Source organism: Syngnathus acus, chromosome 23 (assembly GCF_901709675.1).
Source record: "Syngnathus acus chromosome 23, fSynAcu1.2, whole genome shotgun sequence".
NCBI classification, from domain to species: domain Eukaryota; kingdom Metazoa; phylum Chordata; class Actinopteri; order Syngnathiformes; family Syngnathidae; genus Syngnathus; species Syngnathus acus.
Window position 1 is genome coordinate 5,580,652 of NC_051107.1, and position 19,977 is coordinate 5,600,628.

The 19,977-nt window shown below is 50.5% G+C and overlaps 2 protein-coding genes across 10 annotated transcripts in view; both read left to right on the plus strand.

Moving 5' to 3' along the window:
* uhrf1bp1l (UHRF1 binding protein 1-like) overlaps positions 1-14,285 on the plus strand; it is a 28,254-nt gene extending 13,969 nt beyond the window's left edge. The window contains exon 25 of the transcript XR_005096429.1: positions 14,238-14,285. The gene's annotated coding sequence lies outside the window, so the exon portion shown is untranslated. The remainder of the gene's footprint in view (positions 1-14,237) is intronic.
* anks1b (ankyrin repeat and sterile alpha motif domain containing 1B) overlaps positions 1-19,977 on the plus strand; it is a 35,322-nt gene that overhangs the window by 3,967 nt on the left and 11,378 nt on the right. For 6 of the 9 annotated variants that reach the window (XM_037243218.1, XM_037243221.1, XM_037243219.1 and 3 more), the window contains exons 3-18: positions 2,945-3,025; positions 3,939-4,095; positions 5,872-6,024; positions 6,178-6,321; positions 7,655-7,730; positions 8,113-8,214; positions 8,662-8,784; positions 9,002-9,183; positions 10,070-10,207; positions 12,195-12,351; positions 13,640-13,773; positions 14,625-14,817; positions 17,479-17,939; positions 18,044-18,169; positions 18,600-18,669; positions 19,729-19,835. In XM_037243218.1, coding sequence (XP_037099113.1) covers positions 2,945-3,025; positions 3,939-4,095; positions 5,872-6,024; positions 6,178-6,321; positions 7,655-7,730; positions 8,113-8,214; positions 8,662-8,784; positions 9,002-9,183; positions 10,070-10,207; positions 12,195-12,351; positions 13,640-13,773; positions 14,625-14,817; positions 17,479-17,939; positions 18,044-18,169; positions 18,600-18,669; positions 19,729-19,835 — 2,404 coding nt within the window. Of the gene's footprint in view, positions 1-2,944; positions 3,026-3,938; positions 4,096-5,871; positions 6,025-6,177; positions 6,322-7,420; positions 7,505-7,557; positions 7,582-7,654; positions 7,731-8,112; positions 8,215-8,661; positions 8,785-9,001; positions 9,184-10,069; positions 10,208-12,194; positions 12,352-13,639; positions 13,774-14,624; positions 14,818-16,829; positions 16,942-17,478; positions 17,940-18,043; positions 18,170-18,599; positions 18,670-19,728; positions 19,836-19,977 lie in introns of those variants that run through there. The other 3 variants (XM_037243224.1, XM_037243225.1, XM_037243227.1) reach the window with 3 other exon arrangements.

The following is a 19,977-nucleotide window of genomic DNA, read 5'->3' on the forward strand; positions in this document are numbered from 1 at the left end:
CCCCTCATTTTTTCTTTTTTTTTGTGCAAGCACACCTCCCATGGAGGTTTTTTTTTTGTGTGTGGATGTGGGGGAGCTGCTAGCGGAAAAGCTTTTGGAGAAAGCTTGAGAGAATTCACCGCAGGGCTTTGCAGACGCCGTTGCGCGTGCCCAAAATTGCTTTTTGTCTTTTGTTACTGGAATAACTTTGTCGACGATGTGAAAAAGATTGTGTCTCCTTGTCGCCGACATCCTGCAGGTGACACTGGAACGGGAGCAAAAAGCTTGTGTAATGATGCTGCCGCTGTCACACAAACACAGCGCGGAGAATTTGAAAGCGTCTGAAATCTTAAAAGTCATCTTTGATGCTTTGGAGGACATTTCTACTGCAGCTTCCTCCAAACTGTTGCTCGGTGCAGGCTGAAATCTTGCTTTGTTCGCAAAGCTCTTAAAGCTGCTGGGCGTGTCCTCTTTCGGGCCTTTTCGGGCGGTGACTCGGCACTTTTCTGTGTCCTGAGTGTGTAAGAGATTTTCTGCTTGGTTGATTTAGTGATGTGTGAGGCTGGGTGTATTTTTATTTATTTTCTATATATATTTTAAATTTTTTTAAAGTTTTGCAGATGTTTTTTTTAATGTATTTTAATTTGTTGTATTTTAGATTTGTCAAATGTATTTAAATTTATTCTATATTTATATATTTTCTTCTTAAATATTTGAGCTTTGTTTCGATGACTTCAATTCCAATTTGTGCTTGTCTGCGTTCCCAGGCTTCAAAAGCTGCGCTTTCATGTCAACAACCGGCCATGTTTGCCACGTGGCAGCTCGCCTTCGCCACCTGTGCCTCCGTCCCGCCGACAAGAAGGCAACATATGCCCGAGCGTCGATACGCTCCTTCCCACTCATTCGACATCGGCTCTCGCTGGCGAGCGCGGGATTGAATCACATGCTCCATATGAAGTGGGTCATATAGTAGACGGCGCGGGGGCTAGCATCCATATGTCCCTGCATCTTTCATGAGCCACGGCGTCGGTGCCTGAGCTCCTTGCCGGTCTTCCCGACTCGGCATCGACACTCCCCCCCCCCCCCCTCACCCTTTCCACATGCCCTCCCTCCCTTCTCTCATTAATTGGAAAGGGCAGCCAGCGAGCTAGCGAGCGCCGGCGGGGGAACGTCGTAGAGAAGCTGGTGGCGGGAACCAGGAAGTGACAAGGCCAAAAGGGGGAAATGCCCCCCGAGACGTTCGTCAAGCTGTGAGCATTTTTTACTGCATCATGAAGCTTCCTTGTCCTCAGTTCAGTTTGCTCCACAGTGTCTCTTAAATACCTTTTTGGGGCTGGGGAGGGAGAGAGAGAGCGTACACGTCTCCCCTTAGTGAGATTTATCGCCAGCCGGGGGCCTCCTAATGTCTTGATTCACGGCGTAACGTGCCGCCTCTCCCGACTCGCCGGCGCAGCCGTCACTGCAATTGGCAGATGCGTGCCGGGAGCCGTCGCGTGTCATCGCAGGCCCTAAGTCACGCCGGGTGTTGTGAGCGTGCCTTGTTTATGCTCACCCCCCCCCCCTCCCACAGGCACTTGACTTTATAGCACTGCCCTGTTGTGTATTTATAGTGGAGAACAAGTTGGCGTTGACTTGCAACGCCACAGGTCGCCTCTTTAATACGGGCCTCTTGTGTTCGGAAAGCGCCTTTAGTGGCACGTCAAAACCAGAAGACGCAGCAAAAGGTCGCCGCTTTTAGGTGCCGAGCATTTGTCGCTGATTCATCCCAGGACGGCCGGTTGCCGTGGCGACCCGCACCATCTGCGCCTGCTCGCTACGTTAGCAGGAGATAGCGAAGGCGCGGAGGCCCCCGTCGCACGCCTTATATAGGCATTGTGCAACGCTCGCCACTGGGCTGCTGCCAAACACGCAGAGCAGCGCTTCAAAATAACAACACAGCCGCGCGCCGTAGGCAGGAGTCGTCCCCCGCGTTGATGTCAACGTTTGCTCCACGCGGATGCTATTATTTGAATGTCTCTCTTACGTTGTCAAAATGGCCGATTAATCGGTCCATCCCTAAAATAGAGGCTCGTCCCAATACTTTTGTCTGTTGACTGTTTCGATGCACTTAACTTTTCTATTAGTTGGTTATGCAATCAGGCGTGAATTTCACACGCATGCAAATGCGAAGAGCGGCTGCAAAGTGGAGTATTCATGCCCCAAAGCATCATGGGAATTGAAAGGCTTTGTGGGCTTGGACATGAAAGGACAGCTTCCGACTTGAGTGTTTGTCACCTGGCAGGTCGAAAACAAGCGAGCGAGAGCGTGTGAAGATCTCCTGGCAACAGGAAATGAAGCAAGGCCACTTCCTGTCTGTTATCTGTGGCTAAATCCCCCCCGCCGACCTGCTCGTTTTGGTTTTTCGCGAGGAGGCTGACAGCACGTACAAAGCGTCCGGCGCTTCCCGTGCAAGGGCGTTTAATTGACGATACGTCGCCGGCACGGATAGACAAACACGAACACGTTTCCCCTCCACAGATCAATTGATGGAAGTTTCTCATCGGTTGCTGTCGGCCATTGCGGCGAGTGGCAATATTCCAACTGCTTTTCCTCTGATTGATTAATTAGTTAAGTGAAGTTGGCGAGGTGCATTATGGGAGCGGGACGTTTTGGCGCGTTGCCTTGGGGCTACTTCCGTCGCCGCCCTGATTAATAGCGCCAACAACACAGATTACATTGAGGTCAGCTCACCTCAGCGTGTCGTCCAAACATGTTAGCGTTGTTTGTTTCACCTGCGATTTGGCTGCAATTCATCTCGTTTCCACTTTTTGGCCCTCGCAGGAGTCCAAAGAAGAACATTTCGTTCCAGCCAGAGAGTTTTATGTCTTAATGAGAAGAGTGGGGGAGATGCTGAGTTTATGCCCGCTCAGCAAAAAGTTGCTCCGTTTCTATGCACACGTGCCAATTTTTCCTTCCATTCTTTCAGCATCTGGAAGGGCCTCAACGTCAACTGCACGGACAGCTCGGGATACACGCCGCTGCATCACGCCGCGCTCAACGGACACAGGTACCGCTTAACACACACACGCCGACTTTGTGTGCGTCGTGACGTGCGCGGAAACATAAGCAGGGAACAATTAGTTCCGCCTCGAGCTGCGGTACCTGATTGATAGGAAGCAAGAAGGAAAGGGCACGCGGCAGCATTTGCATTCCGCTCACAAGTAAACATTCTCAGCCATCGCTCATACCAGGCGTGCTTCAAATAAACTTTGGCTGCTCTTGCATTTGGGTCAGAGTGAAAATTGAGATTGGTCGCAATGCAGAAGTTGTCGGATAACGTCTATCTTTGGAAAATGGCTTGCTTTGACCCTAAATGGCACCTTTTTGGCTTCTTGAGACTATTTTTGTGGGTCTACTTGTGATAGCCTACCAAATGTTCTTGCTGCCAAGTAAAACTAGCTTTGGGCACCTGGATTTTCAAAATAGTTCTCCAGGGTGCATCTGAGTAATTAGCTGCTTTCAAGCCAAATGTTGCTAATTGAAAGCGGCTAACGTAGCATCCCTCCAAACAACACGCTGTCGCGGCGGTGCGGATTAGCCGGCGAGCCAGCGCACCACGACGAGGGATTAGCGATGTGTTTTGGGGGCAATTATGTGGATTTCCTGCTGCGGATCAGCCGACCAGAAAGGGGCAAAAGAAAATATTATATTATTTAGATTTTTATTTTTTTTTGGCGGGAGTCTCAGCGGTGGGAGCGTCGTTCCGAATGATTGAAATTAGCAGCTCGTTAGTCGTCGCCTCCTCTCCGCTCTGCTTCCCCCGCTGGCATTTGGAATGCAAATGAGCCGCCTCGGCTGGGGACTTCCTGTTCGGGAACGCCGACTGTTTATGGTTAAATAGCCCTGCCGCTTGTTGATTCGATGACACGCTCTTATCGGGCATTTTCGAGTGGAAACGTGACAAACTTTGTCTTCTTCAGGGAGGTGGTGCTGAAGCTGCTCCAGTTCGAGGCCTCGGCCAACGTGGCCGACAGCAAGGGCTGCGTCCCGCTGCACTTGGCCGCCTGGCGGGGTGACGTGGACATTGTGCGCATCCTCATCCGACACGGGCTTTCGCCCTGCCAAGTCAACCAGCAGGTGAGCGATTGCAAAAATTGGATTTGATTGTCCCTAATGTCGTGTCCCATAAATTGATTTTTGCGCTTCCACTTCTTCCCAGGCTGTAAATTCTTAAACCAAACCGATGTGCCGTTTGGAGGGGCGGGTTTACGACGCGCCGTATTTTGCCCTCGTATTTTCTCGTCCTCAGTCAACACGCACGCGTTTGGGAAAGGGGGGGAGGGGTGACCCGGGAATGCCTGAGATGGGCGTAATAAGCGCAAAAGGTCACCGGCGCGGTAAAGGGACGTGATGGATAGCGGCGCTGCAGGATTATTGGAGGTGAGTTGATTTTAGGAGGCGGCGGTAAACCCCAGCCGGCTCGCCATTTAGCACCTAATTGCTACCGCTGGTTCACATCCGCAGCTGTTTTTGTTCATGGTGCATGTGAGGAAGCGCCGATTTATTAGGAACACCGAAGACTTTTGTCCCTACTCGCGTGGCCTGAGAGGCTAACCCCAATGTTTTCTTTCCCACCAAACAAGAGGCCTGGAATTTTCCTCCCTCCTTGTCCTTCAGCCGCCCCCCCCCCCCCCAACCCCTTCAGCCCCCCCCCCCCACACTTGCTAGCAGATGATCCGGATAAAGGTGGAAAAGCGAGGCGTAATTAGCCAGATTAGGAGGACGAGAGCGCACGCTGCGGTAGCGCCGCTCGACCCGGTTTCCCGTCGGCCGGGAAAAGAGACAAATGTGCGTTTCCACAAATAACTTCCTGCGTGGCTGCCAAATGGCCCTGTATCTGCTGTAATACTAGTTTGTCTTTGCGGAGGATAAAGAATATATGCCATGTGTTAACCCGTCTCTAACATTTTTAATTGTTTGCTAGCAATTAGCTATTCCGCTGAGTGCATCTAAATGAGCCCCAAATTTCCCCACATTTTTCCTGCCCAGGATGATCCCCCCCCCTCCCCGTTTGTTCAAGTGGTAGCACCCAGTGTCGATTCATCAGTGTTTACGAAGCGTTATACGGTTTTAATACCTCCGCTGTGACATAGCGCCTTTCATCAAAGCGTAATGGAGCGGCGGCGAAGACTGGCGTCATCCATCACGAGCGCACCATACCGGTGTGCGGTCTGCGCCACAAACCAGTATAATTAGGAGTGCATTACGTGAGAGAACGATGACGAGAAAAGCAAAAAAAAACATTATGGATGCGCTGTATTTAGAGGCAATAACGACACTGTGACTCCATTAGTCGGCCCATTATCGGGCGCGGCGAAGGAGATAAGCGCGCTGCATTGGCCACTTGAAGGAGTTTTGATTTGGATATTGCAAAAAAAACTAAAGGTTCCCTACGAGGCAGTGCGTGAGTTCATCCTCTTGAATATTGGTAAATTCGAGTTCCCAGTGCACCGCTGCAACCGAGCCACAAATCCACTTAACACCGCGGTGGCGGTGTCAGTCAAAACACCCCTGAGAGCCCGACATTAATATGTACATCACACGTCTACTGTATGGCTGGCAGCCGATCAATTTTTAACGCCGTGCTGGAGCTTTAATCCCCACGGGGGCCGCCTTTTCTTCACTCTACCCCTTCTGCCCCCTCCAAGCCCGAGCTGGGCTGGAATTCTGAGCCCCGGAGGGAACGCAAAACAACCCAGCCGAGTTCAAAATGCCATGAGAAATGCAAACATGCCCATCTGTGGTAGATCCTGTTCCAAAGCGCATCTCGGATCAATTAACCACTTCCTCCTTGTCCAACGTGGTTTCTTTGCTTTGTTCCACATTTTTGACTTCCCCCCGCTTCCGCTCCAGAACCACGAGCGGGAGACGGCGCTGCACTGCGCGGCGCAGTACGGCCACTCGGAGGTGGTGTCGGTGCTGCTCCAGGAGCTGACGGACCCCACCATGAGGAACAGCCGGCAGGAGACCCCCTTGGACCTGGCAGCGCTCTATGGACGCCTACAGGTCAGAGGAATTTCGACCCACCTAGCTTGCAACTGTTAACGCTAGCACACGAGTGTAATTCTTTGAATCGCTGATGAGCGAGGCGCCGTTTCTTGAAGATGAATGGAAGTGTTGCCGTGGCGGCGCCGGGTCAAAAGTTTGACGTGCACGCAGGTGGTGTGCATGCTGGTGAGCGCTCACCCCAACCTGATGGTGGTGCGCGGGCGGCACCACACGCCGCTCCACCTGGCCGCGCGTAACGGACACCGCAGCACGGCGCAAACGCTGCTAGAGGCCGGCATGGACGTCAACTGCGTGGTAAGACCCATTCCGCCAGTTCGGCTTGCGGGAGAAGCAATTTCTTTGAGGAAGAAGGTGCTTAAGAGCAGCGGCAGGCAGATGGCATGTTATTACGCCAATTAATTAGAGTAGGCGGACAATGTTGTTCTTTTTATTTTTGCCCCTCCCCCTCAAGTCTGTTGTTATTATTACATAACGGATTGTGTGTCAAAGGGCGTGAAGCTCCTGAGGCGCGTCACGTTTCATATTGCTTCCACGTTTCATCGTGCTTCCCTCGCTCGAAAACAGTTTGATGCAAAGACGGACCTTGACAATTTAAAAAACAATAGAGAAAAATATTATTAATGATTTTCATACTTAAATAGAAGGCAAAATATATTAGACAATTTGTGCTTATTGATAAAAATTTTGCATGTGCAAAACGGCCACCAGGTGGCAGTCTAATACATTGGTGTCAACAAAGAAGAGTTTCACGAGCTGAGCAGAAATATTTTTTTATTATACGCCTGGCAGTATACAGTCTACATGCACCTTTATTTAAATACCACCACATGAATGCTAACCATTAGCCGCACCATTGTGTATTTTTTTTTAAGATTCTCCAATATAATAACTATGCACTATTATATTCATATTTATAGCCAATGGTGACTGTGGCCTCTAACTAATGCGTAAGTTTTGCTTATCAAATGCAGGTCGGTATGATGTAACCGCATAAATTGTCACTGGTGGGAAGTCTGTGTGTGTGTGTATGGGTCAGTAATTGGAGTCAAGCCATAAAGGTCTACGTGCTTGAGTGTGCATGAATAATTGATGGCAGCAGCACACGAGTCACTTTCTCTCTCGCCTCTTCCTCACTCTCGCTTGTGCATATTAACGAGGGGAAACCCCTGTTTGGTGGCTCAGTGGGTGTGCTGGCGGGTGGGGGCACCACTCACGGGTGGGCAGGTAGCGCACACACACACACACACCTCCCAATGAACTCAGCAGTTGCCGCCTTTCAATTGGCGGAAACTGTTGAAGAACGAGAGTCGCCTTTCCTGGTTTCCTCTTGGCGGCGTCACCATGGGAAAGGGGAAAGGAAGTTCTCCTGCATAAATGGAGGGGGGGGGTGAAGTGGATCACTTCCGATGTTCCCTTCACTTGCATGTGGAGCTGCGGCGCTTCAGTTCGGTTTGGGTTCGGAGTAAGAGAAAATCCCGTAAGTCGTTTTACTTGGCCTTTTCCTGATGAGGCTTTCTTCAGGGTTCTGATGGGCTTCACATTTGGTTCTTGTGGGTGTGTAGGAAACCATAAAATGTTTTTTTTTTTTTTTTTTCCCCAGTCTATTCTCATCAACTCTCTTTTTCAGACGGAGAACGGCAGCGCCCTCCACGAGGCCGCCCTCTTCGGCAAGACGGACGTCGTTCGCCTTCTGCTCGACTCAGGTGGGATCCCGAAACAGTCAGCAAAAGTTCCGAACAGAGACGTTCAGTATTGAAAGTCGTGGCTTTGATGATGGCACTTCCCCCTTTGCACTTCCTGTTTCCTCCGGGATGAACGACATTGTGTTGCCGGGCAACAGGCCAGTCATTGTCATACATGTGCAAGCCAATGTGGATGAAAGCATGACTAAAAATGTGTTATATTCTTTATTCTAAAACAAAATAGATTTTTCTTCTAAAAATCCCAAATCAGATTTTTTTTATGATTATGATAGAACGTAACTGCAAATTATTTTGCAGAGGACCAAGTTACAGCTCATGCTGGCCCCCGTGCCTCAGTTTGAGGACCCTGATTTACTCTATTTTCTGTTTGTGTTTGTTTCAGGGATCGACACAAATCTGAGAGACAGCCAGGGAAGAACAGCTTTGGACATCCTCAAAGAACACCCTGCGGTGAAATCTCAGCAGATCACCGCTCTTATCCAGGGTGCGCCGCCCGCCCGCACACACCCACTTGCACACACACACACACCATTGGCTTGCACCATCAGAGCTTTTTGGCCCATCTTATTTTCTTTTTGCAACACGCTCCACTGTTTATACCATCTGCCACATTTTAGTACAAAAGCGTGTGTGCCGATTTTGTGCTTGCACGTGCACAAGGCGGGCCGCACTTCTTTATTTTGGTAACACGCTCCATTGAATCTGCTGCCATTTGGCTCTTGTTTGGAAAAGGCCTCAAAATGGAGCCCAGTGTGCAGTTCCGTGTGTGAATGTGTGATTTAAAAGCACAGCTGCGAGCGAGTGAAAAGATCAGCTGCACGCCATTTCCTGTCGGAGAGCGCCGGCAATAGATTGCCCATTGACTGGCCGCAATCAAGCCTCCTCAATGGAGTCTCTTCCTCATCCTTCTCGTCTTGTCCTGCGTGTGCAGAATATGTGACGGAGGAGACGGAGCGCCGTAGCATGGAGGAGGAGCCCGTCCGCAAGTGTCCCGTCCCGGCGCCGCGAACCTCCATCTCCTCGCCCTCGGCCTCGCCCTCCCTCAGGCACAAGAGTGAGTAGGCATCATGCTACATGTTAGCGCGCACTGACTGTTTTCCAATCCGCTGCTGCCCCCTGGAGTCGGGATGTGACATGACATGATGTCAGCACAAAGCCTAATTGGCTCATTACCTGCCGAATGGCAAACGCGTCATCATTGCAAAAGAAAAAAAGCTTCAGCTTCTTCCAACCCAAAAAAAAAAAATTGCGCCTCCGATGTCTTTTTTTAGACGATGCGGTGACCAGCGAACTGTCCAAGCTGCTACACGAGATCAAAAGGTGCCGCGACTACTCTTTCGAGGAGCTGTGCCACACCATCTCCTCGCACTCCATGGACAGCTTCGGCAGCGGGCGTCTGTCGGACGAAGAGCGAGCAGACGTGCCTGACTGCACCCTGACCCGCGCCGGCCAGGTAAAACTCATTAGTATGCGCATAATTAAGAATGACATTGTACAGAAATCTGGTGTTCATGAAGGAGTACAGTGTTTATCATTCATCCATGCTAATTCTTGTTAGCCTATTTTTTATTATATATTAGCATTTAGCTAGTCAACTCTTGGTATTGTATGGCTTTCCAAATTGTGAACAGTTTTTACACTTGACTTGTACTTGTTCAATTTTACCAACAGGGGGCGCTATCGGACAGATCAGTTTATCGCGAGTGCAGTTGGAAGCGCCAAAGAACACACACACACACACACACACACACACACACACGCTGCTTCAGTCACTTAATCATCTCCTCATGTGTGCGAGTGTTGGAGCTCCTCCAGGCGAGCGTGTCGACGGGTGGCCTCCGCCGCCACGAGGCGACTGTCATGAATAAAACATGCCCACTGTATTACAACACGCAGTGCAGGGACGTTGCCATGGCAGCTGTTTTGTGCGCCGTGTTCTTTTTTTATTATACGTGACCTATGGAATGTGGCTGCAGTCAATGACAGTCAATTGTGTCGCAGAGGTCTCGGCGCATCTGAGCCCCAAGAGGACCCCCGGGAAAGGACACTGCGCCAAAATAAGAGCACGCTCGCTGTTAGGGCGATGTCGGTGTCACAATATGTTCTTGCCGTTTGAGCTGCGTCAGAGCCAGAGCTGTCTGGAATATTTTGTCAACCTTGGGCAAAATATTAGAAATAGCTAGGAATATGAAATAAATCCTGTGTCTTTTTGGGCATAAGTGCTTGAGACTTTTTTGTGGGTCTACTCATGATTGTGTACCAGATTTCATGTGGTTAAAGTATTCTGGATTCAAGGGCTGAATTCTGATCATATTCTGCTCCTGATTTGCAACCCGCAGCATCCGAGCCTGCCCCTCGCCGCGACCCCCGAGGACGACGACGAGCGGGACGAGAGGAGTTGCGGCCCCGCCGGATTCTGGGAGGCGTTGACCCCCTGCAACGGCTGCCACAACCTGGGCTTCTCCAACCTGTCGCAGGTAAACCAACAAATCATCTTGATGATGATGCTTGGCAGTTGTGAACAACTGGATTGCATCGTACTGACTGCATTTTTTTTTTTTGCACCGTTACCTTGGGAATGCTAGAAAGGAGTCGTTATTGTATTTTATCAGTTTCCTAGAGAATATAAATAATACGTCCCAATATGGCCCGAAAGCTTCCGAAAATTTATTTTCCCTCCTCTCGTCTTGACTTTTTAATCTTCGAGCATGACGGAACAGCATCTTGAGATTTCGTTGAAAACGATTGCATCCACGTTTTCGGTGAAACAGGTGCATCCTCACACCATATAAAAAATGCAAGCAAGGGTTTTTTTTTGCTGATGATTGGCGCCGGTCTGGATGAGGAGCTCCATTGTCCCGTGTGGCGTCTCCACTGAAGGAAATGCCAGCAGATTACAGGCTCCATTCATATCTGATGGCCTCTGCACTTGGTACGGCCGGGCTTAGAGGTGGCGTCAAGAAATGCACAAAGTGTGTGTTTAGAGCAGTGTATGTCGCACACACACACACGCCGGCCTCCTTTAATCGGCGTTCGTGCGCCATCCGCATGCGCGTGCCTCATTAGTGTCCAGATGAGGCTTCTTGTTTGTCCGCCGGCTTCCTGTGCAACTCGGACACAAGTTGCTCTGTCTGCTATCTCTCGGCTCGGGTGGGGAAGGGGAGGGGAGGGGGTGAGGAGGGGTGGCGGCTAATGAATGACTTTGAATCGCCTCCTCCTCCTCCCGCCGGCGCCCCCGGGCAGCTCATCTTCATCCAAACCGACGCTGGCCGCCCAGTCGGGAAGTGCTCAAACTTTCCGTCGCTGTCCTTTACTTCCTGCCCGAGCTTGTGAGAGGAAATCCCTGCGCCATACTCCCACTTCCTGGTTTTTTACGCTTCCTGCTTTTCTCCTCGGGACGCGGCGTGAACCTCGTAAGTTATGCCGTTATGCTTTGACTTCTTGTGTGTTTTATATGGCCTTGTAAATTTGTTCACTTGTCTTACATGATTGAGTCCATGCTGGGCCCAGTGCACTGTGGGTAATGTAGTGTGGCTTTCCATTCAGGAAAATCGACACTTCCCGATGGCCGCTGTTATCATGGCGATTAATCGATGCGATAATTGATGGAATAGTCGATTGTGACGGTGTACGTTGTCGTTCAAATCCTTTTTGTTTTTTGCTTGGTGTTTTGCTTAGCTGCATTCTCCACTGGTAGCTAATGGAGCGCTGATGGAGTTGGGTGTTTCTTCAGTCCGCCTGTCACTCTCACATGATTGAGTGCATATTGATGGATGGCCCAGTGCACACGGGCGAGGGTGCCTCTAATAGTTTTTCAATGAGCTCAGGGGGCCAGGGCGCAATAATGGGGAAGAATGCGTCGGGCAGCGCCGGAGGAGAATTCAATCAAGGCAGGGTCGCGGCGAGGCGACACCTGTGAAACGATGACGGAGCGGCCGTCCGTGTTTGGGCAAAGAGACTTCTTGTTGTGTCTCGGGACGGGCGGCGTTCTCGCTGTTTGCCGAAACGCGTCTGCCTCGGAGATAAGAGGCATCGCTCCGAGCGGCCTTCCTTTTGGGAGCAACCTGTGATGCAAAAGAAAACATACTTTCAAGACATCTCACGAGGCTGAGACGATTCACACGCATCCCAAAAAATAGCCAATAGGAAATGGGGTGTTTTTATTCCCATGTTAAGCTAATTTTTCAAATCCAGGTTTGACTGAAATATTTAATTCAGCTTTGAGTGAAGTATTTCAAAATGGAGACAAATGAGGTCGCCTATTTGCGCGCAGCCTCCCAAAGAGAGGAAGTGCTGCTTCCAAAGTTGCACTCATCTTTTCCCAACTGTTAGCTTGCCATGTGCACAAAAGGCCTCTTTTATCTTCTCCTTTTCTGGGGCGCATTCTTGGCATTCTTGGCGACTTCCTTATTTAATTTTTCCCCTCTGCTGTGTCATGTGATTAGCGCTTTTGCCTCTCCCAAGGATCACAAGCGTTCGGGAGAGTCGCCGGCCTCGCCGTCGCTGGACGTGTTCCCGCCCGAGGACGAGGACAACCCCTACGAGTTGGTGACCACCGCCGTCACGCGCAAGCCCTGCTCGCTGGACGTGGGCCAGCGTCCCGACGCCGCGCCCCGTAACGGTAAGCTAACATCAAAGCACTCCTTTTGTCTAAATAAAACTCGACTCACTTCAACGTAGCTCGTTGCTATCGGCAGGAAAAAAAAAGTGCAGATATCTGAAAAGAACCTTATTTGACGACTCACCCTTAGGCTCGTCGCCTTGGCAACGGTGTCACCCGCCTGGTTCATCACCTGAATGTTTCCATGGCAACTGCAAGTCCATTGACAAATGTAATGTAATCATGTCATGTTGGACTGTGCTTTTGAAATCCTCACCAAATGCAGCAAAGTGAGCCTTAAGCCTCGCTGGCTTCTCGCTGAGCGACTTTTTCCAGGGGCTTAACTTTTCCGGATGTGCGTTTACTCGTCAGCCTAATTGGACACGGATGTCATTCGGGGGAGTCGAGCTGCACGCTGCAAAAAGTGCTGATAGCTATTTAGTCGTGTTTTGAAATCGATCAGCTCCTCCAGGCGGTAAAACCTGGCAGAAAATTATGAATTATGTAAAATATAATATACTCCACCTGCATCCACTCTATATTGAATTTAATATTTGACTGGCGAAACGAGCGTTGCTTTGCCACCCGTGCCTTGATGAATATTTCACCAAGCTGCTACTTCGCAATTTTTGCTTCAGTCTTCATTTTTTTAGCAGCTTCTGCACCGGGCTGGGAGGGGCTGTCTTTTTTTTTTTTGCAGTGTCTATGCCTCAAAACAACCCCGTGTCGTTATCGGAATCCACATGGCGGCTGTCACTCATGCAACCTTTTTCATCTCATCCCCCTTTTGACTTCCGCTTCATTTTCTTGCTGTATATGGAGCAGCCTTTCCATAACAAGAAACAGAATTCATGCTTCTTTCATGCCATAGAATGTGATTTTTTTTTTCCACCGCCAACATTTCTATGGGGTGCAAAAATCTTTGCAGACTTCTGTACTGTGCTGAAAAATATTGATGTCATCGATTAATTGAAATCAGCTCAGAATCGACATATCGTGGAAGCTGCGGGATGGGTCGACTCATCCCCCATCGCTTCCTCATCGCCACTTGCTATTTATGTGATGTGCGCCTATTTTCGGGACACGCGTGTTTGATGAACGCTTCCCGTAGCAAATTCGGACCACGTCAGCGCTTTCTTCTCACGAGCCCCCTCAAAAACCTCCAAGCACACTTGGGAAATAAGTCGTTTGTGAAATGATGGTTATTTTTTTTTTTGTTTGGCTTGTCGCCCAATGCAGACCTCACAAACGCACACACGTTAAAAAAAAAAAAAAAACTCCAAAAAGCATCTCTTCTTCCCTCCGCAAGGTCACTTGTCCCATGGAGCCAGCCAGAGGGGGGGCGGTGACCATGGCAACCACTCCACGGGCCCCACTCCAGACTGCTCGCCCCCCTCCCCTGACACAGCCCTGAAGAACATCGAAAGAGTCATCCGCCCACAGGTACGTAAGCGGAGAGTAATGATTGTCGAAGCGACGGCTGCATTATTGAACATCACAGCATCCACCTACATGCACCTGGGACACCTGACGACACACACACACACTTTGTGCTCGCTTGTGTTTGTTTCTCTGTTGTCGCTTCCAGCAAGCAGAGCCTTTAAGCTTCCCATTGATTTATTCTTAATGCAAGTAAACCGAACTGTAAGCCCAACACAAATTTCGGTTATCAAGTTTTGATTTCAGGAGTCCAATTACAGAATGAACAACACGGCCGTCGATGCGTTTTATTTGCCGTCCGTGTGTTTGTTGGATTTCATTTGCGAGATTATTTCATTGCTGCTTTTAAATATTTTAGCACCGGGAAATAAAAGTTCGCCGATATCCAGGCTGGAAATTGTAGCGGCACCAAATGAGCAACATGTGCGATCACAGCTCACTAATCAACATCTTCATTAATCACTTAGCTGTGTGTGTGTGTGTGTGTGTGTGTGTGTGTGTGTGTGTGTGTGTGTGTGTGTGTGTGTGTGTGTGTGTGTGTGTGTGTGTGTGTGTGTGTGTGTGTGTTTAACTTCTCCCCTTCATCAGCTGAGCGCCTTTTACGGCGACACTGGCCTCCAGAGTGTCACCGCGCACCACTTCCCAAATGTCTTAGTCAGCACTTTGTGATGCTCATTAGCAGGCACGCTGCAGGTCCAGCTTTAGTGGTGACAATCTGAACTGGCGGCTGGCTAATGAACACGTTGCGGCGGATTAAAGTGGGATTCATTAGCGCTGCACACACACACATGCACGTACGTACACTTGACACAGACAAACACACACGTGTTTGGTAACGATGTGTCTCCTTTCAGCCCAAACAGCGCACGTCGCTGTCGTCCTCGCTGGACGTCCAGCGGCCCGTCAACCACAGCTGCGAGCCCAGCGAGGTCAGTTCGTCCCTGGGCTACGCCAGCTTCAGCACCAGCCCCCCGGCCAGCCCCCCGCTCAGCCCCAGCCAGGACCGGGACTCCAACGACGGGTCCAACGACGAGCGTACCCCGGCAGGTAGGCCCATAAATGGACGTGTGAGTGAGTTTGCCTTTTCCTCCTACGTGCCTGTTTTCCCTCCGTGCTGACCTGCGCTTGCGTTGCCGCGGCAACCAGGATTCTTGTTATGAGACTTTCATGTCCTTAAAGCGGAAGTGTAACAATGGCGTCCATCATCCGGCGTGCTATTTTTGCCCATTATTTTTCCTTGAACATAAAGAGCTGTCACGATGAGCCGTATTGATCACACGGGTCTCTTTGAGAGTTTTTAATAGCGCGCGAGAAGTCCCCGTGGGACAGAGTCCGGGTCAACACACGATTTTCTTCTGATTGGTTCAAATAATTTTGACGTCCGACCACATTATTTTTTTCCAATTTCCTGACTAGTTTATCTCTCTTTATATTTTTATTCAACCCTAGCGTGTTTCAACTCACTCTCTCTCTGCTTATGAGCTTCATAAGGCCTATTGTGGTGTTGCCGTAGCAACACGTGGCTTGAGAAGCGAGCGGTGGACGTACGTGGGTACAGCGGAGAAGTGAGACAAGATTCAAAGAATGCCAGTGCGGCAAAGGAGTGGGTGAAAGGCACTGCCAAATGTTGCCCAATGAGGTTTTTCCGGAAGGTGGCGCTACTTTAGCGCTCCCCGATATTCCTCTGCAGCCAAACGTTTACGCAACAAATCTCCCAACGTGAGTGGGCGGTGGATTTAGAAGCAGCAGCAAATCCATCACGGAGGCTGACACGCAGCAGCCGACCCCTTGGATGGGGGAGGAGGGGTAATCCCCCCCACCACCACCACCATGCATAACATCACCCTGGCTAATAGGAAAGTAGTACTATAGTTGTTGTCAAGGAAGTAGTTTGTGATGATGCTTGGAGACAGTTGTATGTCAGGGAGGCGCAACCTTCTCTTGGGATGCATCGGCAGCAGCCCCTTAAGCACAACAGAAACGTCATTAAAGTGATTTATTGTGTTTTGGAAGCGGCTTACTTGGAATGGACGCGCCACCTCTGTGACTCGCAGCCTGGAGCTTTCCAAATGAGGCTCGCAGTTTTGTCAAAAGCGCCCGTCGCTGCCCTAGCACAAATCTCGGCGCCTGTGACGCTAATCTCCGACACAGACGCTTGCAAATCCCTCAAAGTGCACAGAAGGAGCAAAAAGACGGGGAAAAAAAACCCAAACATGGTATACTTGCACTTGAACACAACGTTATCTGCCTAAGAATTAGCTAACAATTAGCTTCACGGTTTGTTTTTGCATGGCGGTATACTTCTTAACGTGTCGACGATGCGTTCAGGGACTAAATTTCACATTTGTCGTGTTTTTTGTGCTTCGAAGCATCTTGGCCACACCCACTAGTGCCCCCCCAAAGCTAACTGAGTCAGCCAGAATCCTCCAAAAACAGCAACGATTGTCTTGAGAGGTTGCAACTTGTTAGCCTAGCGTGAGCGTAGCACCTGAGGCCTAGCATAATGACTTCCCGCGCGGCATCTCCAAGGAAATAGGCCTCTGTATTTCATCTCCGGTGCTGACTGGCAGCCGAGTTATTACTTTTAATAACATTCAGCCACCACCAAGACGTCCCTCTCTGAGATTTGTACAACCTCCACTGTGTTGATGCATTTATTTGCACGGCTTATTTATGGACGCCAACCTAATTATGCATCAAGAGCCTTCCTTCTCAAGGTCGACGGTGAATAAATTACAACTGTTCTATTTAGGTGTGTACCCCCTGGCGTCCTTCTAGGTCCACTGGGACTTCTAAATGAAGTGGATTCTCATTGTTGGTGTCAATTAGCGCCACCTGTGCTCTCTTGCTCGCATCACTTCCTGTCAGTTGTCTGACATACAATATACCGCGCAGAGGTTATATAACACGGAAACGCTACAAATGAGAATAAATTGCCTCTTTCGGAGAACTGATGATCTTTTGTTTCATAATTACGAAAATGAGGTCCCGAGTCGCTCACGTTTATTATTGCGGCGTCTAAACTTGTTCAGCCGCCGGCTCGCATGCCATGACCTGTGTACACTCGTATATGTGTTGGTCGTCAATGTTTGGAGAAAAAAAAAAGTGAGGCAGAGGCAGCGTTTCTACGCGCTAGCTTTCTTAAGTGCGCTCAGCAAGGCCTACTTAAAGGTAAGCCACTTTTCGTCTGCGACACACTCGTCGAGAACACACTTTGTCGCCCCTGCTGATTTGATTGTCGGAACTTCTTTTCTTTTTTTTAAATTCCGTCCCGCTCCTTCTCTTGCCCGGCTGAAAGCTAAAGGCGCTAATGGTGCTGCTGCGACTCTCTGTTGCCGTGGCGACCGTGCCGCTCACCTGTTGAAACGGAGGCGCGCGACGCGCAGCTAAACTTTAATGATGCCGCTACGTACGTCACTCTGAAACTGCGCACCTGCTGTCAGGTTGTTATGGCGATATTTGGTGTCAACACACAATGTGTTTTCTATCCAAAATGTTTGGTTTTCGCTGCCATCTTGAATGATGCACAACACAGACGCCGACACAACGCTAGCTAACGTAGCTCTATAACCCCCCCCACCCCCGTCGGAAAATTCCCCAGTGTCCATCTGATGATGAATTCACGCATACATGCCCCACTTCAGACGCGATGGATTCAAACAGTCATGCATGAAACGGAGTCAGGAGATCTTGTTGTTTCCTCTGCAGACGACGGGCCTTATCATCGCGACCCGCCGCTAGAAGATCGGCGGAAGAGTCGCATCCCGGAGGAGTTCGCGGGCCTCCTCCACGGGTCCTCCCCGGCCTGCGAGACCCCGGAGACGCCGTACCACCTCTACAGCCCCAAACCTCGTAAGCACGCTTCGACGAGCCTGCAGCCGCCCGACGCGAAGGACGCGGACGCATCGGCGACTCAGAAGCCCCAGGTGGTCTATCGGACCGTATTCCACACGAGAGTCAACCAGGACCTGGAGCGACGAGTTGACTCGCAACGCGGGACCAACGGCGAGGTCGCCGAGTGCGAGGGAGGGAGCGTGCCCAAAGGCTACGAGGAGAGGGCCTGCACTCTGGGCAGGATGAGGTCCATGCCCCGCCCCGTGCTGGACCTGCAGCTCTCCAAGTCCCTATCCAAGTCCGACTCAAACCTAGTCGCCGTGTCGCCCATACAGGTGAACTTCCTCTTCACACAATAACAACAACAAAATATTTCGAGAGCCCCAACTACTGCTGAGGAGGACTTAATAAATCAGGTTTTGTTTTGGTTTTGGTCCAGGAGGAAAACATTTGGGAGTCTGCGTCACGGGGCCAAGACTCAGGGAGTTCGGGTGCAGGTGGCGACGGAACCACTCCGGCAGGAAAACTGGAAAGAACACCCTCGTTTACTGCCGAGTGGGAGGAGGTACGAGTTAATTGATGGGATCCCGTCGTCATTATCACTCAAAAGTATTGGGACGGACTTTCCAGAAGTTTTTAATCGTCTGAGATTTGAATGTCACCATCCTCAGAATAGCGCCGATGACATCATTAGATGGTGCAGAACCAATTCCACCTTTGTGCCGCGCCATCATTAGCCGCACGCCGCCGCGAATTAGCATCTGGAATTTAGCGTAGTTCCCGGCGATTAAGACGACCTTTGCGCCGTAATTGCGAACGGCGGGAGGGCGAGATAAAAAAAAAAGCCGGGAGCCACGCTGGGCTCGGCGACCAACCGGGGAGAAGAAGGTGCATTTTTAGAGTCGCTCTTCGCTCAATTAGGAAGCCACACGTGCTTGCAGCTTCTTGCTAACATTTGTTTTGACTTGAGAATGGTCTCTGTCTTGTTTGCTCAGATCGACAAGATTATGAGCTCCATCGGGGCCGGAATAGGCAGCGGGCTGGATGTGAAAGAGCGCGACTCAGGTAAAAACCGGATTGAATGAGAGAAGTTTTCTCTTGCTAGATTTGTTCCCAAACTATTTTTCATCACTTTTAATTGCTTGATAGAGTGTAACGAAAAAAAGGATGTGGGCGGCAGAGAAATAGTTTGGCTTTGTGGGGGAAAAACAAAAAAAAGGAAACTGACTGCATTTGGACATGAGCGTTCCGCCTGACAACGACAATATGTATTTTTAAATGCCTGTCTTCTCATCACACACACACTTCCTTCTCTCGTGTCAATCCAAATGCTTCATTTACCATGGTTACCAACCCAACCTGCACCCCCCACCCCCCTCCAGAACTCTCCACTCCCCCGCTCCCTGACATACACACACATGAATACCCGTGGCACTTTTGTCTACGTGGAAGCGGGTTGGCTGGGCTTGGAGACAAAGACGCTCGGAGATGTTGCGATGGCTACCATGCGCAGAGGCAGCGCAGTGGCGGAAGAGGGTGAGGGAGGGAGGGAGGAGAGCGAGCGAGCGAGAGGAGAGAGAGCAGAAGCATACAGATGAACGTGGGAGTCCTCCATGAAGAGAGTCTCCAGTGCACAGCTCCATCTTTTGCTCTCTCTCTTTTTTGCAAACACACACACACGATCGCACGCATGCAAGCAAGGGAGCGCAACAGCTGAGCGAGCGAGCGAGCAGCTGCTCCAAATACACACGGACACCTCTCGCCTCTTTCGGATCACTACCTCCATCCTCCTCCATCCAGCCCGGCAGGATTTTACACCCAGGACGAGCGCTCTTTTCTGGATACAACTTCTGTCCTCGCCCCTATCCCCTTTACGGCTCCCTCCATCCAACATCAGAACCTTTCTGTGCTGACCCCCCCTCACCCTCCCTCACCTTTGGCATGATTCTACCCTAGCCCCCACTCCCCCCCCTCCCCTTCCTTTTGTCATGGCTGGCTCTTTTGACAGCCACTTTGCCCGCCACAACATGATGTGGCAGTGCCAGCTGTCCCAGCCGGACTGCCGCTGCTACCGCGTGGACGGCTACTCGCTGCTCAAGCGTCTGCCCCTGCACCCCCTCATAGGTCCACGATGCCCGCTGCAGTCGGTGGGCCAGTGGCTGGACTCCATCGGCCTGGTCCAGTACGAGAACCACCTGCTGGCCAACGGCTTCGACAACGTGCAGTTCATGGTGAGTGACGTCTGGCCCCGTCTTGCGTACGTACGTAAGATCATCTCTGCAAGTTGTCGGATTTCCTCTTTGCGCCTCCCACGCGCGACGAGCCCACGCCGCCGATGCAGCCCGTGTTTTTTTTTTTTTTTTGTATCTTGCG